The sequence below is a fragment of the Neolamprologus multifasciatus genome, chromosome 18 (genome assembly GCF_963576455.1).
Source record: "Neolamprologus multifasciatus chromosome 18, fNeoMul1.2, whole genome shotgun sequence".
Classification (NCBI taxonomy): domain Eukaryota; kingdom Metazoa; phylum Chordata; class Actinopteri; order Cichliformes; family Cichlidae; genus Neolamprologus; species Neolamprologus multifasciatus.
In genome coordinates, this window is record NC_140456.1 from 30,479,685 (window position 1) to 30,497,487 (window position 17,803).

At 39.9% G+C, this 17,803-nt stretch overlaps 1 protein-coding gene and 1 long non-coding RNA gene across 6 annotated transcripts in view; both read left to right on the forward strand.

Annotated features, from left to right (window-relative positions):
- The window catches only part of ctnnd2b (catenin (cadherin-associated protein), delta 2b), a 206,509-nt gene that overhangs the window by 96,241 nt on the left and 92,465 nt on the right, over nucleotides 1–17,803 (forward strand). For all 5 annotated transcript variants that reach the window (XM_085142179.1, XM_085142180.1, XM_085142177.1 and 2 more), the window contains 2 exons: nucleotides 10,206–10,240; nucleotides 11,531–11,647. In XM_085142179.1, the coding sequence (XP_084998305.1) occupies nucleotides 10,206–10,240; nucleotides 11,531–11,647 (152 nt within the window). The remainder of the gene's footprint in view (nucleotides 1–10,205; nucleotides 10,241–11,530; nucleotides 11,648–17,803) is intronic.
- On the forward strand, nucleotides 11,654–16,985 carry LOC146498353 (uncharacterized). The gene is made up of 2 exons (XR_014870985.1): nucleotides 11,654–13,961; nucleotides 14,008–16,985. It is a non-coding gene; the product is annotated as an uncharacterized LOC146498353 (long non-coding RNA).

A 17,803-nucleotide genomic window follows, 5' to 3' on the forward strand; every position in this document is an offset into this window, starting at 1 on the left:
CTTATTGTATAATAGCCTAAAATGAAGAGTCACCAGTAAAACAGTTGGTTGATGAATTATGGGTTGTTTGATGTTGGGTCAATACAGAAGGTCATAGTTATTTAAAGTACAGTACATAAAGCATGACTCATAGTGAGCTAATTCATCTAATCCCCAAAAGTGACAAATGGACAAGAACAGGATTTACTAGTCAGAAGTCACTATAAATAATTTACTCCAAAATGGGTTTCTTTTTTAACATTTAATTAAAAGCTGTTGATTACATAAAGTTTTATCTAGATTGTAGACTGTATCTTCAAAGCTGTAGTTACGACTCCATAGAGAATGATCACACAGCTCTACAATCCCAGGCAGCTTGTTGTAGCTTTGATGGCCCGTTTTATCATCATTTATCATTTCCATTATGGAGTAACTTACCATAAATATTTTTGCTGATGTATTGTCAGCCATTGTTGCCATTTACTATATAACATCAGTTTAAAACACATATACCCTAAACCATTCTTTTGTCATATAGATGCAATATGTTCACTTGAAAATATAATTTTGTATTAACTTTAAAATTGTTGGCTTTATAGCATCTAGAAAAGCTGCTTTTTGGATCATTTACACTGCAGTAAAAATAGGATGGCAACCTCTTTGCAACTAGGAAAAGTCAGTGGTTGTTTGCATTAGAAAACTTGACTCAATTAGTTGCCAACTGGTTGTGTTCATGTTATATTCCTATCTAAAAGCATGATTTTATCCATCTTGCAGCAACTACACTACTATATTTCGAGAAATTTTAGTTTCATAACTATGAGGTTCTGGCTGGACTCTGAATATAATTAGTTCTTATGAATGTGAATTTGTATGTAGATTAAATTTGTAATTTTTGCCAAAGTTAATCGGTGTATTTAGAGCCCCACCAATACAGAATTTTTAAGATGAATACAGATATTTGGTGATTTAAAAATTTGATATATCACCTCTCATTTTTTTTCTTTTACACATATACAGCATAAACAAATTGGCTGTAGTAGTTTTAGGATTCAGTCACTTTTATTTATTTTTTGATTGCTGAGAGTTTGCAAAAGCTACCTTATGTGTGACTGGGTGAAATATAGAAATCTAAACACCATACTCAACCGCGATAGCCAGGTCCAACATAGTAATCCAGAATAGCTTTACTTGCCATCACATTAAAGTGACTGCTGAGTCCACATGTTTCAGCGAATGCCGTATATACATCAAGTCTCTTCACTGATTTATTCTCCTTCATTTGATCGCTTACATCATTCTGAAATGTTTGAAATGATTTTTACCTCATTTTGTGGCACAAATTAATAATATTAATAATAATGGATTGCATTTATATAGTGTTTTTCGGGGCCCTCAAAGCGCTTTACAATTCCACTATTCATTCACCCTCACATTCACACAATGGTGGAGGCAGCTACAGTTGTAGCCACAACTGCCCTGGGGCAGGCTGACAGAAGCGAGGCTGCCATATCGGTTAATATCAGTATCAGTGTGGGGGGGGAGGTTTTGACAGAAAAAGTACACATCACTGCCAAAAATACATCAATATGTGTAAAGCACAGTCAAGTAGCAGTGACTGATAGCCATACGAATAAAGAGAATGAATATCGATGATGTTTTCGGGAATAACAAAGCAAGTCCGCTCTTTTCTTCTCTTGATGATTAAGGGAAAACTTTGACACATTTTGATGCAAATTCTCACTTTCTTTCAATGACCATAAGCTTTGCAAAAGTGCTGCATCATAGCTGTGGAGATTGTAAATCAAATTTCACAAGATTTAAACAAAGCAGTTAAAGGTAACTATGAATCTCATGGATGACAACCCATGATTAATGTCGAATGAAATTTATGCAAAAGTAATCTACGTTTGTAAAAGCCATCCCCTTTGTCTATATTATAAAAGCCTTTCACTTTGTTTTTGTTTGTTTTTTAAGTAATGTCTGTAAAATGGCCCTGAGTAAATTAATAACCACAGTGTGGCTTCAGCTTTTGAATCTAAATCAGCGCTGACACAAGCTGCACTATTGTTTGATGGTTTCCAAGAGTGAAAAAGGCCTTTGCTTTCCTTTATGGGTGGCTCTATTATCTAACTGCTCTGTCTACAAGAGGACCGGCATTGTGGTCAGCACAGATAACAGATAATATGGAAAGCATGGAAATAGATGGATTATATGGACAGGGTTTAGAATGTGTTTATTGGGTGGATAAAATGATGGGATTTTCATTGCTATCTTGGCATTCGCTCTTTTAAGCCCCTCTCATTGGATTTAACAGAGCTCTCTCCTCTTTCTCTGCCTGTGTCCATCATCTTCTGTCTTTCCTCTTCAGATCTTTGTATTGCATTATATTACACCCTTCATTTTCTGCCTCTCTGTGTATCTCTTTTGTGTTTTCTCTCGCTGTTTGTGTATCATATTGCTTCTCTCAGTCGTCCTCTGTTCTTTCTTAATGCAGCAGTCCAGTCAGTCAGAGAGACTAGATGGTTAGAGAGCAGTGGATTTATGACATTACCTGTTGTTTTTTAGACCCAAATAGCCAAAATGCATCCTTTAAAGCATCTGAAAATATCAGGTCACATTGTACAACGAGAGTTGATCATTATTTAAAATTACAAAATGACAGAGTGTTACACTTCCCATCTGTTCTTTCATCCAAGCGAAAGTTCCAAGTGGGGCTTTTAACTAAAATTGTCATAGCTGGGCTCAAGTGTTGGAATAGAGGGCTTTTACCTAACTTGCTATTTGCTTGATTTGAATTATAGCTCAAATTGTCCTCTTATTTTGACACACACGGGCCTACGTTCCCACTTATTGTAAGATTTGAATTATAGGCCTAAAATGGCAGCAGCTGTGACAGGTACTGTGGAATACAGCCTAATAGACTCATTTTAAAGTTAACTAGAACTTCTACAACCCTTCAAAATTCAGACATTTTATGGTGGTTTTGTACTGGTTTTGAAGAATGCATTGTTAATATGCTTCCATACAGTATAATGTAAACCCTCAACATCTCATCTCTTACTTCACATGAGTACATTTAGAATTCTTGTGGGTGGCTGTAGCTCAGGTGGCAGAGCAGGTCAGCCACTAATCAGAAGGTCGGTGGTTCGATCCCAGGCTGCCTCCTGCCAAATATCCTTGGGCAAGATATTAACCCCAATGTTTGCCTACTGGTGGTGCCTGTGTCCGGCAGCCTCGCCTCTGTCAGTGCGCCCCAGGGCAGCTGTGGCTACAATGTAGCTTGCCATCGCCAGTGTGTGAATGTGTGTGTGAATGGGTGAATGACTGAATGTAGTGTAAAGCGCTTTGGGGTCCTTAAGGACTAGAAAAAGCGCTATACAAATGCAAATGCAGGCCATCTTAAAGAATTTGCTTATTTCCAGATCAATATTTGTATTTTTTCCACAAAGCTTCTCTTAGCTTCTCTTCTTGTAAGGCCATCTTTACTTTAAGCCAACTCTCTTCTAATTGGCTGTCCCACATAAACAAATGGTTTAAACAGCAGTTGGGTTGTTGCATTACAGATATGGTGCTTTTCAAGTCCTACCTAGCCCACTGGTTATGAGGTAGCAGTGATTACTCGGGCACTGGCCTCACTGGTCCAAAACTCTGTTCTAGTAATCTACCTGTCACCCTTAAAACAGTTTTCCAAAAGGTAAACATTCACAGGCTTAAAATTGAGTTTGTTAAGTTGCATTTTAAGAAAATAAGGAGTAAATCCATGACCTTTTGAAAGACGGACAGTATGAAAAGTAGTCTGTTGTCTCTGGTCTAAAGTAGCAAGAGTCTCTCGAGATGTTGTCCCCTTTATGTGGCTTGTTGGAGCTATCCACAATACACTCAGTAAGTATTAACTCGACAGGTAACAGTGTGTATTTGTCCTGATTTTGGAAATAAATGGCCTGGTAATTACTTCTAACTAATTAGTGTATCCGATCTTTCCAATCAGGTTTTAGCCAAGCTTGTTGGGAATGAGAATGGAGCCTCTCTGCATTTGACTTTCACACTAGAGGGGAGGTTTGTCTCATGTTATAATCCTAATTTTACAAGGTCAGTTGTTCTTGCTTCTAAAAATAGCCTGGGGGGAATTTTGAGATAATCCGGTATTGTAGCTGAGCGCTTTTGCAGTAAACAACATTGTCCTTAACTTCAGATCATTTCATGTCAGATTCTGTAATATCATTGTGCTCACGCAGTAACATTGTTGCTTTTTCATTGACATGTATAGTCTTGTGCTTTTTCTACACCCACAGTATATATATATCTAAGGCTAATGTTTAAGTTTGTAGTATTTAAGCTCTGTATGTAACACAAAACGAGCCACACTCACACATGCACACACGCACTGTATCATTAGCACTGATGAAGTACTATGCAGTGACATGACCCGCAGCAGGTAAGATGATCACGCTGTCAATTAGTCTTCTTTTGCTCCACTAATTATACTGTCAAATTTCATTGATGCACAATAGAGATTCAATGGGAAACAAGCACCAGTTCTCTCTGTTTCCTGGGCCAGAAGGCACATGAACTGTTTCAGGTAGTGAACACTGACTAGATATAGCTGGTGGCGAGCAGCAAAAAGAACTGCAGAGGGAGAGATGAAGGATAGTTGCAGCTCAGGTGCACCATGTCATTTTCCATTAAAATCACACCACAGGCAAATTTCCAGGGGGCTGTTATAGTCACACATCAACATCTTAACAATGTCACTGTGATGTTAGCATTTACAGTCATGTGAAGAAAAAAAATCACAGGAAAGCTGTCTTTCACATTCCTGTGAAACACTAAATACACCCTCACTGTTTCCATAGGAATTAAGAGGCAGCCAGGTACTGATAATCAAAAGCAGCTGATTAACTGGTCATCGACACATGTGGTTACTTCTATAAAAGTAGATGTTTTGCCATTTGTCTGGTCTTGAATATTCAGGTTAAGGTAATGGTACATCTAGACTCATTTACCATGTTAAATGTTAGATTTCATGATGTTACAATTAGAAAAAGACTGAACAGGTATGGCTTGTTTGGAGTTATTTCCGAGAGGAAGCCTCTTCTCTCTACAAAGAACATGGCAGCATGGATAAAATTTGCAAATCTGCATCAATCAAACCACAAGACTTATATATCCAACAATGTCTTTTGCACAGATGAGACCAAACTGAAGATGTTTAGCCCTCATGCACAACTTCCTGTTTAGGAAAAACAAAGCATAAACGCAGCACAAACGCCTCTACCAACTGTCAGCCCGGTGCTGGAGGAGTGATGATTTGGGCTTTTTTATCAGCCAAATGAACTGGGCGCCCTGCAGTCATTGAGTCAGCCATGAACTTCTCTGTATACCAAAGTATTCTAGAGTCAAATGTGAGTCCATTTGTCTGACAGCTGAAATTGAGTCATGTAACAGCACTATGATCTCAAGTAGCCAGCAAATCTAATGGAACAGAATGGCTGAAATATAAATGCTGCAATGGCCTAGTCAAATGAATAAATGAATGCCCACTAATCGTAATGAACTGGAGCAACTTTGTAAAGAACAGTGGGCCAAAATTCTTGCACAACGATGCGGAACACTGATAAAGCTTCAATATTTATGCTGTTTTTGCTGCTGAAGTGGTTCTATGAGCTACTGAATGATGAGGTGTACTTAGTTTTTTAACTAGCTTATTAGTCTTTAAGCCTTTCACGCATAGTGTTCACTACAGTGGACAGCTATTCAAAGGCTGTTTTCTTGTATTTGTGACAGTGTAGATGGTATATTTGCACATAAACCACTACACTGGACACTGATGTGTCACCCCATACCCTGCCACCCACTCCAAAGGTGTTGTTGTCCACCTAAGCGGACATGTAAAAAAGTCTTTGAAAAGTACATGTTTAAAAAAGAAGTTCACAAATCTTTTTTTCATGCCTAAAGATGAATAAAAAGATGTAAGAGAAAAATCCCGATTGAGGTTGGCATAATTCATGCATGAAAGGGTTAAAAAACTTTCTTCATCACATGACTATAGAAGTAAAAGCTGTCTCTGTAGCCTAGCGTGGCTGTGTGAGAGTCTTGCTTACACAGCCTTAGGTTTGAATAATCTACGCGTCACCCTTCCCCGGTGTGGTCTGCAATTCCACTGCTGGGGATGCGGTCTCACCTGCATGGCATCCGCAATCACGCCTAGCCGGCTTTAAAATCTGTACTGGGTCCTGAGATTGGGTTGTTGTTGGTGTGTGTGGCTGGGAGCCGCAAAGCTAAAGCCAAGTAGTGTTGAAACAGCAACCGAGTGAATAAAGTATATGCTGTAAAGCCTTAATGTGTGGACGGGTCTGCCGTGAGTTATTTACAATCACATTTCGACCCTGATTCATGATCGTGTGTTAGATTAAGGATTTTTAGATGCTAGTCTCATTGTGCATATTGTACTCCAAGAGTGAGCTTTGATTCCGATTCCTTCGTTTAACTCATTACTTATCTCTGCTCCTGTCCTGATAAAGAAGAATAAAGTTCTACATTTCACCCATTTCACCCAATTCTGACAAAAATCCAACACCCTCTGGACTATTTTATATTCCAGCTTCAGCCCCGTGTTGATATAACCACTTGAAGCTAACACCACTTGGCCTCTTCCCTCAGTTTCCAGCAAGGTGTCTACATGAGCGCTCAGCTTGCATTGACTTTTACTTGCATCACATCTTGGCCATTGGTAAATAACACACATTCATCTCCACTCAGGCATATTCAAGAGCAGTGAGGCATCATTTTGACACCAACAAATGTAGGAAAAGTATGTGAGGACCAGCCTGCTCTACTCTTAAGAAAACATTGACTCAGTCTGTGTCATCAGTATTGCCTGTCGGAGCCCAGACCGGTCATAATAATCCTCATCATCCTGCCCCGTCAAAGGTGTTTGTCTGATATAAACACACTCCATCCTCCCAGACATGGGGCTTTAGTCTCTCTCTGCTTCCCTGCTTTGTGTAATGCATTTGTGTGCTTTGCGTGCTTCCAAGACTTGTGTCTGTGGAGGGGTGTTTGTGCAAGTCCATGGCTGTGTTTTTTTGGGATAATAACGTCTGATGGATGAGGAGTCTGCTATGCTGACAAAAGGCCCCATTAACATATACCGCTTGGCTCCCTCTCGCAATCCGTCATACACCACATACACCCACAGAAAATGCAGGTAATCAATGGGAAGATTTAATACCAGCCTGTCTCCTAAAAATTACGTTCCCATGCAGCTAGACTGTATTCCCAATTAGGGTTTGAAGTAAAAGTATTGTCTCGCCAATAAAATACAATGTAATGTAAAAGCTCTACAAGCGCTATTTAAACATATTCTACAACACTGTTATCTAAGGTTCAGCTACCAAGTGGAACCATCCTCTGTTTTTAATTAGTTTTATCTGACATTTTCACTTTTAAATTCAGTTTTCATTCACTGGTTAGGTGTAGCCACCACAAGACGAATAGGTCATGGTTTGGGTTCAAACGTGCCCTTTCGGTGTTAACACCATTCGGGTTCCCAGCTCAATGAGCAGAAGAAGTGAGTAAGAACATGCACTTGCAGGCCAACTACTGGGTTGGGCTGCCTTTAACTCTTCACGAGCTTCAACAGCGTCACCCAGTTACTGCAGATTAGGCAGCTGCACATCTGTGATGGAACTCTCTCATTTCACCACGTCCCAAAGGTGCTCTTGAATTGAAATGTGGTGACTGTGGAGGCCATCTGAGTACAGTGAGCTCAGTGTCATGCTCAACAAACCTGGTTGAAATGATCTGAGCTTGTGAAGGCGTGTGTTATCCCATATTCTCATGGGTACACTGTGGCTATAAGGGTATGAGGTTTGATGGGGAGATTGATACCGCTTTGAATTCTGTATGCTAACAAGAAAACTAAAACCAGCAGATTATTTGCTGAGCAATTAGCTGAGGCCAGTGGGCAACTGTTTTAGGCTCCTTCCAGCCTTTGAGCTAAATTAGTCACTTACTGCTTCTAACTTCACCACAAAGACATGAGAGTCCATATTCATAAGAAAACATTGTGAAAAGTCATATCTCTTTGTATGTTTTTACATATGGTTAGTGTACACTATATTAAAGTGTCATTATTTTACTGTTTTACCTTCCTTGTTAGAAGTAATTAGGAAGGGCAGGTTTAGAAATGAGTATATCAAATGGACAACTAAGGTTGAGTAGTTTGGTTAGTGAGGCAAATCTGACATACTTGGGCGTGTGCACTGGAGGGACAGTGGATGTACTGGACAAAGGATGTGAAATATGGAGCTGCCAGGCAGGCGGCAAAGAGAGACCACAGAGAAGCTTTGTGCATGTAGTGAGAGAGCTCATGTAGAGGGTTTGAATACTAGAGTTGGGATTAGAGGCAGATGATCCACTATGGAGTACCCTAAAGGGAGCAGCTGAAGGAAGGAGATCATAGTAATTTTAATTTTCAGGCTCAGAGGCACAGAGTAACCTTTGGGAATGTCAGTCTTATCAACAGGTGGTTGGTCATCCAGGAATTGAGGTGGATAAGGAACTTTTCCAAAAGTAGAACTTGAAGCCCTCAAGCTCGTTTCAGCAAACAGGCCTCAAAGGAGAATACAGGAAATCGGAATTACCAAGAGCCTTTAACCCTTGAGCAGGAAAAACAACTTGGAAATGATACTTTTACTCAGAGTAATAAAACAGTAACACTGTACTTAATACAGTACATGATGTGTAGTCACTCCACTTGTTTGCTCTACTGAGCCTGTAGCCAGGTGAATGTTATTATTTTGGTGTTATGTCACGTATTGACACAAACACAAGGGTTATTTAGTGTGTGTGGATTACAAAGGTTTAAATCTTGTTGATATTGATTTACACTGAACATCTTGGCGATCATAATACAATGGAGGTTTTCTGAATTTGTAAGATTAATAGGAATTTACGTGCTCTGGTGTTTAATGTCTTCTGACAAATATCACTGGTTGGGGAGTTACAGAGAGAATATACAAGAGGAGTCTTCAAAGATTTATTGGACGTTGCTACAGTCGAAAGCTGTATTGAATTACTGTGTGTGTGTGTGTTTATGTGTGTGTGTGTGTCACCACAAGAATACCACTCTAAGTAAACACTAAAAAACAGCAATCTAGTTTCTCATATGTTTGTTTCAGGGTGCCAATCCACACAAAATCACAGGCAGAACCGCCTTTACATAGCCATCAAATATCCTGAATGAACTAGCAAACAAATCAACAAATTAAGTGCGTAAAAAGGAGCTGACATGCTTGTGTACATGCTATGTAATGAAATTCAAGGAGCAAATATTACTTCTCTGCTACCTGGTAGGACAGAACGAGAGGGGAAATAACATGAGAGAAGAGGAAATGAGTTTGCGTGAGACTTATAACCACGCAGTTGTATGACAACTGAAACAGAAATGCGTAGGCCTGTCAGCGTTGTTTGTTATATGTAACATTATGGCTGTGTTGAAACACTAAATGGGAGTCTGTGTGAAGATACGTTATTGGCTGCCAAGACAAAGCTGAAGACGGTCTGTAAACACAGTAAATGCACAGGGAATTTCAGGAGCAACGCCGACACTTGTGAGCAGCATTGGTACTCCGTGCTTTATCTGTCAGTGCAGATGTGTATGGAATCTTATATTTTTTTTATTATTGTGTTTCACTGGTGCAGAAAAACAGGCAGACTTCTCTAGTCCTATTTGAACTGATGTTTTCTCACCACCCTTTTAGTAATATTTCTTATCTCCAATCCCTTTGTGCTTACCCTTCTGAAATCATTCCCATGATAAGATAACACTGTAGAGGGATAAACAAATACCCCAAACAAGTTCACAAAAAGAGAAATTCAAAAGCAACCTTGTTTTCACTTTGATAATAAGGCATTTTGGAGTGTATGTTATTGGTTTTGAGAAGGGTCTCTGTTCCCAAGGTACTGAAGAATCTGCAGTCTGTATGTTTTCATCCTTCAGCGAAAAAATAAGAGTTCAAACAGTAGAAAGCACCATTTTGTGTGGTATTCCTGTTTTTATCGCAAACCTACGCAGTGGACATGGATGGGAAACAGTTTAAGGCATGTGTGGCTTAATGGACTACCGTCAATCTAAAAGTATCCCGATGGTGCTCCACCAAAGAACAACATTTCACAGTAGATTAACACTTTTTTTTCTTTCTCTCGTTTGTCTCTTGCAGTTCAGCAGATGAGAAGTTTCGCTGGAATAACCAAGGTAATATGACTGTCTTATTCACTGTTTGTACTGTAGCGCTGCACTTTGCTGGTTGTGCTTATTGCATTGTTATCCACTGTAATCTCGTCCCAGCCCAATATATTATATATATTGATGTAGTTCTTTAGAAAGTACTGCGGTGGTCTTAAACCACCCCAATAAAGGTTAGTTAACAATAAAAGGGTGAGATTCTCTCACCACACCTCAAACCATCTGACAACTGAGTAAAGCAGCATTTGCAAATAATTCTGAGTATTTAGTTTAACCTGTTCAGGGTGCCAGATGGGATGTGCTTTCCATAAAGGACAATGAGAATCAATGAGCTTTTAGGCAATTTGAAAGTCAAATTAAGACACTTCTCCAGGCTTGACAACTTCTTTGACGGCATTTATTAACTGAAGAAATACCTCCCATGCGTGACACTTAGGTCTCCCTCTCTCTGCCTCATTGTCAGTCACGCTGAGTTGTATAAGAAGCGTGGAGGTTTTGTGGTTTAAACCCTCCACAGTGAAAGTTTTAAATGTCTGCCGTGGTCTTTATCCATCCCGCTATTGGGGGTTGGGGGTTGGGGGGGGGGCAGATTTAAAAATGACTTTTAGCTTTTGTTAGTGAGGGTAAGAGTAATTCTAGTGGAATGCTTCAGACAGCCCTGGAAATGCTTCACCAACAGCAGCAACATCATCAGTCTGGAATTGTGTCAGTTGAAGTCAATAAAATCTGCCTCCTAAATCCACTGACTAAGTCCTCTACTATTACCGTTTCTCTTCTGTCTTGATAAGAGATTAACGCTGCTCCTAAGACTCATTTGTAAGCTTTTATCCCCCTTGGCAGCCCACTTTAACTTGAAAACACTGGGCATGTTATCAGCCTCTTTCTGACAGACAAACGGCTGGTATCTAAGTACAAGGTGGACCTCAAGATTTGTTGCTGGATTATCAGTTAGGCCTTTACCCTTGGCCCATTGATCGCCATTGCATGCTGCCCACTTCTTGGGTAACTAATCTGCAGTTAAATGACAATGATTTTGAATATTTTTTTGTTGAAACCTGTCTAGAATTGTGTTATAGTCTAAGATTCAGTTGCTTATATTCAAAGGTTGGTTTCTGGTTAAAGGACGAGTTGAAAATGAAAGGTTACAAACACAATAGACAGAAAGCCGAGACAATGAGGGTCATTGGCAGTCTGCATGTGGCTCTTCATTTGCTAACTGTAAGAAATAGTGTAGTCACATGATGTGTAAGTGTGTGAATTTCTGCTCATGTTTGTCTCCTGTTCTTCCTACACGTGTAGATGGACAGAAGGACATAGAGGAGGAGCTGACAACAGGCCTAGAGCTGGTGGACTCCTGCATCCGATCGCTCCAGGAATCGGGCATCTTGGACTCACAGGACACTTCTACAGGAGACAGTAAGATCAATGTTGTGATGATGAGAGTAGAACGAGAAACGATTCTTCCTCCTTTTTCTTTCCTGAGACGGCAAAAGAAGCATATCTTGGAACAGGAAAGTTACAATCTAATCAAAACCAGCGAGGGTGGTTATTCCCAGAGAGCCGTAGTCTCCAGGTTTTGGTTGACTAACCTGTTGAATGTGTTTGAGTTCACAAAGAAAGTGCGCTTCACAAAAACAGCCTCCTCCACTAGTGAGGAAGCATGGCAGTGCAGCAGTATGTTTAGTCCTCCTTTGAATTAACAGCAACCTTTTTAATGAAGCCTGTTACATGATGATCTGTACTCAGGCTGATTAGTGTCTCCTCACCTAAATGCAAAACATGTTTTCTTTCATTACCGTGACTGCTGCGGTCAAAATACGGCTTCTTTCAAACATAAAAGTTTTAATCCACAGAATCTGTTGCAATAGTATGGTAGTGTACCGAAGATGAATACAGCTTTCATTAAATTTTCGTTGATGACAAGTTGTGTTTCTGTTCTTGTATGACCCGTATACCTTTTAGCCTTTGAACATTAAGAAGTTGAATAACATTGGCAGTTAAAGTGAAAACAGATTCATTTTAAGACTGGATTTAAGTTGCTACTTCTATTTATTCTCTTCTTAGCTCTGATTTGGTCCATAGAAGGACTTATTTGTCTCTTTATCTGCTAAGTTCTTTTAGAATTTAGAAACAATTGCTAGAAGAAGAGGTTGTGCTGCTTTTTAATGTGAAGTTTAAAGTAGTTTGTCAGAGCACTCAGTGAGACCGCTCTCAACCTTCTATACTTGGTCTCAGGGATGCTACTGGGGAGTTACTCTATATTCTACCCCATGCGAGAGCGGTAGCTGTCAGGAGACATGCAGTGTTGCCAGTAGTTTGATATGCTAATCCATCCTTGCTGAGGTGTCAGCTGGCCTGCTGTTCACAGTACAGAGAGGTGAGGCACACACACCAACATGCAGCTAAACAGCACAGACACATTAAGCTACATATATCCACACGATATATGATTTAAAATGCACCAAATTTACTAGCATGTTGCGCTATGATAGAGCGCAATGAAAAGATTGAATTTAAGAGGTGGGAACTCAGAGATTTTTGTGACTGAGCTTGTTTTTTAAGGTACAAAAGATAGGAGAATATTTAAATCAAGCGCGCAAACTGATTTACCAAGGTTTGTGACGTGTGATTTACTGCTAGCTGCTCCAATATTTAACGTTGAAAAAAAGCCTGTTGTGTTTTTGCTCTTGATATTGAAACAAACTGACTCTGCCCTTGTTTAGAAAACCAGAACAGCTTTTTTAACTCACTCGTAAAACTAAACTAACCACACCTATGAGGGCTGTTTGCTGGTTGCACTTACATGTTTATTTTGTCTCGTTTAGTTAAAAGTACACTCTACTTAGCACACAGCCAAGCACATGCATGCATAGGAAATATAATACCTATATGACAAATGAAGAGATGTTTACATACGCCCACACACACCTGTAACCCATGCCCACTGCAGCAGCAGAATCCACGCCTTTTACTCGAGCTGATGAGCAGATTAATGTGACACAGCAGCAGAGTACACCGAGTGTCTTCACGCTGCTTCATGCTGGTGTTTGCGGCTGTGTTGCGAGCAGCTATTTGGGACCGTGCATGCAGTTTCATTTGTGTTGCAGACTCGACGTGCCTCTAATGGGCATCTAAATATAGACCCCCTCATGAAATATTAAAACATGTCAATCGAGAAGTCTGGTCACGAAGAAAAGCTCTTTGGGTCTGCGTGCGTGACAGAAAAGAGAAAAGAGGTCAGAATGTGCACGACTCCGTAGATGCAGGTATATGCAAATGTGCTCAGTGTTCATGCATGAGATCACGGGGGCAGGAGGGATCCAAGTGTGCGTGTGTCTGTTCACTCAGCTCTGAATAGATATTAAAATGTACAAGCAGAGACCTTCTTACAGGACCCCATTACTTTCCTGCTACTACACTAATACACCCCTATCTTTTCCTACACATACTCACTTACATCAGACAGAATGAGTGGAGCCTTTAGTGTCGTGCCATATGAGTAATAATGTATTTATGAGGCCCTTTGTTTCCTTAACGGCTCCACTAGCCATATGAAACACACCTAAAGTGGCAAAGAAAAACTGTGGAAAATATCCCCTGGCTTTGCACACACACATTTGACTCTTGTGTGCATGAGAGTGTGTGAATTGATCTCAAACAGGCCTGGAGTACAAATTCCTTCATTTTACTGTGTGTGTGTGTGTGTGTGTGTGTGTGTGTGTGTGTGTGTGTGTGTGTGTGTGTGTGTGTGTGTGTGTGTGTGTGTGTGTTTTAAGCCTGTGTATGCATATACGTGTGTACTCTCAGAAGATGAGCATATTGGACACTGAGGCCTCGACCCAGTAAACTCAGCCAGCACCCTTAGCTTGATATCACATTTTAAATTATGCAGAATCACCAGCTACTCCGCCTGCAGCCATTCTCTGTACTTTAATGTGACTTTTCACTTTGGTCGTGCTTTATTTTGCAACCCTTTTATCCAGAGTGACTCCTTTTGCCGTTAGCTGCTGGCCTTATCTGCCTCGTGCAGTGGTTATGGACCGCCGGCACTAAGATTTCTCTCTTCTTTAATAATCACAAACAAGCAACGTTTCTTGGTTTTGTCTCGTGCGCCGTTCTTGGTTTGATTCTTAGACTGCTGGCAAAAAAAGTGACACAAGCGGAGATTAAAGGAACAGCCGCTGCTGACAGAGGACAGCTCAAGAACTCCTTTGAGAGTACTGAGTGCTAAAAATTTAATAAACATGGGTGCAGTCAGTTATTTTGCCAGAATAAAGGGAACGTAATCTAGTATATCTGCTGATACATGCATGCAACGCTGCAGCTACAACGGGACACCATTTTTTAAAATACCTTGTTGGCTAAAAAAAGTTTAATTTCTGTAATTAAAGCCGTTTATTAGGAACATTATTGCTATCATCACCAAAGTGAATTAATCAAGGTTGCATCAAAAATGAAACAGCACTTTAATAAGAGAGATGGGAGGGTTTTGGCTGTCGTACAAGCAGCTCCCGCCCTCCTCTTCCCAAATTATTCCCTTAACATTCTCATTTGCTGCTTTCTAGATGCTTTTGTGATTATGGTTCATGCCTCCGTGCCGTGTGAGTCTGTGTTATGTGTCACAGTCTACGCATGTTTGCATGTTTACACTGGAAATGAAATGGTCCATGTGCAAATCACAAGACTGCAAACGCTTTAGAAGCCCTAATGAGGCTGCATGTAAAATTAGCAGTGAAGCATTTAATGTCATTATGCTTTGGCTGTAAGATAGCGTAAACCTGCTGTTAACCTATTTAACTCTGCTCTAACGCAGTCGTCAGCTAGTTAACCCTGCCTCTCTTTCTGACTCGCTATGCCATTGCCTATTAAACATGGAGACATAAAAATAGCATCCATGTAGATGCTTTTTAAATGTTGTTCCAGACATCAGTAAGGATTATGACTTTTTGCGTCACCATTTTTGTATTATTTGAAATACTGGTCTAAAACTTTTATTCACAAATTGGCTGCTGTCATAAAAAATAAAGTGTTATGATGTGGAACGACGTGTTAAGACTGGTAATGTGTAAAACTGATTTAATTATCACTGCGATGCTACTTTGTGTTTGTAGAGCCTTAAAAACTACAACAAAGTAAAAGGTCTTAAATTTGTTTTTTATTATTTCTAATCATGATGGATAAACTCTTGAGAGATTGAATCAACCCTTTAAATGTAAATCTAGAACTTGTTATGTATGCTTTCGTGTCAGACTAGACTATTATCTTATGAGGTTAAAGGTCATTTAGCGCATTTATATTTATAAAAGTGTCCAAATACCTGTATAAGCTTGCCTTGTAACACCTGAGGGAAAGATCACAAGTCAATCACAAGATTAGATTTTGTAGTTCAGTATTTGGGGTTGTTCTGTAGTGTCTGGGTCCAGAGTGTTGGCAGTGGATCCTTTGTCATGAGATGATGTTTTAGTGTTGTTGATGGTGGCTGGATCTAGTCAAACCACTATTTTTTTTTCTCCCTGAAGACTGAAAGCAACTTCCATTCTCTAACCAGTTAGTTCACACAGCCAGCGGAGGGTTAGCTAAGCCTGATGTTTAAGCAATTTTTTATTATCTTACCTTCAGTTAGCTTGGAGCTGCTGGTTTTCTGACCCTGTAAAAGTCAGGATTCAGTAAACTGGCATCCCAAAGCAGCATTTATGAAGTAGTTGGGCTTTGAAAATTCACTCACCATGGTGCTTAGTGAAGGTAGTTCATTTCAATATCCAAAATGTTGCAGAATTAAACTGTCTTGGCATCTTTAAAACAATCAACCAGGACCTGTGTAAAAGTACTGGTCTTAAAGAGGGTTAAAAAAACTAAAACCAGCACTCTGTTGTTAATTACACAGGCGCTGATAGACTAATAGAGGTGAGCGATGTCTTGCAAACTTGAATCGTTCTGCTTGTGCTGAAAAGTTTAGCTAAACTTTTCAAGCCAGTGCCAGCAATAAAATCACAGTCATCGTTCTATTCGATCAAATCGCATTATGAAAGTATTCAGAGAGAATGAGGCAGGTGCTTGTGCAGTACCTTCCTGACTTTGTTGTTGGCAGTTAGGCAGATAGCTTGGCTCGTGCTAATTGCTAATGAAGGTGTTGTGTCCTTGTCATAAATGACTATTGCTATGGCACTGCTGTGCCTTCTTTTGCCTACTCCCTAATTTCCATAAAGGGGCTGCAGCAGATGGGATCTTATATTTGATTATCTTTTTTAACGCCAGGCTCCATTCCTGATGCAATGCTCCCATTTTTCCAGACATGCAACTGACATGAGGAGTATTCTAGCTCGTGAGACCCTGTAGGCTGGGTTCGTGTTTCCTCTAATTATCAAATGGGGACCTTTCTTGTTTTCTCCGGGGCAACCATATTTTGTCCCTCAAGTTTTCCCACTTCTTTGTACATCCCCCTTACACCCATTCCGGCAGTTTCGTCAGTCCCTTTCCAGGAATGTGCTTACATTTGTGAGTCCTTGATGCTATGATTATTATTCTTATGTTGAGATGATGATTGCCTTTTGAAAGGCAAACCTGTTGACCACCACCACACTGGTTATCTCTGTAAAAGTAGCATCAGTAAAAATACCCTGCTGAACATCTGCCACACCCACTGTCGAATGTTGAAACAGTCCTTACACGTGAATGCTCCCTTAATGCCGCCTTAACCCACTCCACCCACTAGCTTCATATTCAACTAGTAGTTAAGAGAGCTACCAGTCTTTTTTTTTAAAAATAAAGAACTTTTTACTAACTACACTTCATTTTTTATTTATGAAGCCACAAGTTTTACTTTTTCACAGCAAATGAAAATGGATTATTTCAGTGCATCCTTGAGTGAGTTTGTGAAAGTTTCATTGTTGGCCTCATTCTAACACTTTTGTGTCGCTCTCCCTGCTGAATTATACAGGCAGATGGAATGGAGAGAGAGAGAGGGAGAGACACTCAGGTAGTCGAGAGCAATAAAGAAACTGATAGAGGCAGGAAAAGAGTGTGTTTTAAATGGAGGTCAGGAATAGAGTGAGATTTAAGGGTCATGGAGCATGACTGGAAGAGAGTGGAGAGAGGCCAGAATAACATAGTGGGTAAAAAGCAAGTGGATGTCTTAAAACAGGACGATAAGTAAATCTGTTTCATCCCATTTCAGCCTTCAGTGTGCTTCTTCCTTTCTCTATTCTTCATTTCAAGGTCTGTTACAGACCAACACAGTCCTGCTTGTTGTATTCACGTTTAGTCTTTCTTCCATAAAAAAGAAATACATTGTATAACACGTGGGATGTAAAGTAGGTTACAGAATGCCTTCAAGGCCACGAACAGACGAAGTCTTTACACAAAGACTGACTGTTGTAGAAAGTAACAGTCATTTGAAAACAGTTACATAAAAGCAGCTTGACAGAAATAAAGTCTGTTTGTAAGGTGGCTTTTGACACTGGTCAACAAATTTCTTGTAAATCATTTTAGCTTTCTTCAGACTGCTAACCCAGATTCTTCTTTTTTAAAGATCATTTTAATGAATTTAATGAACAGGATTTTTCAGTAACCACA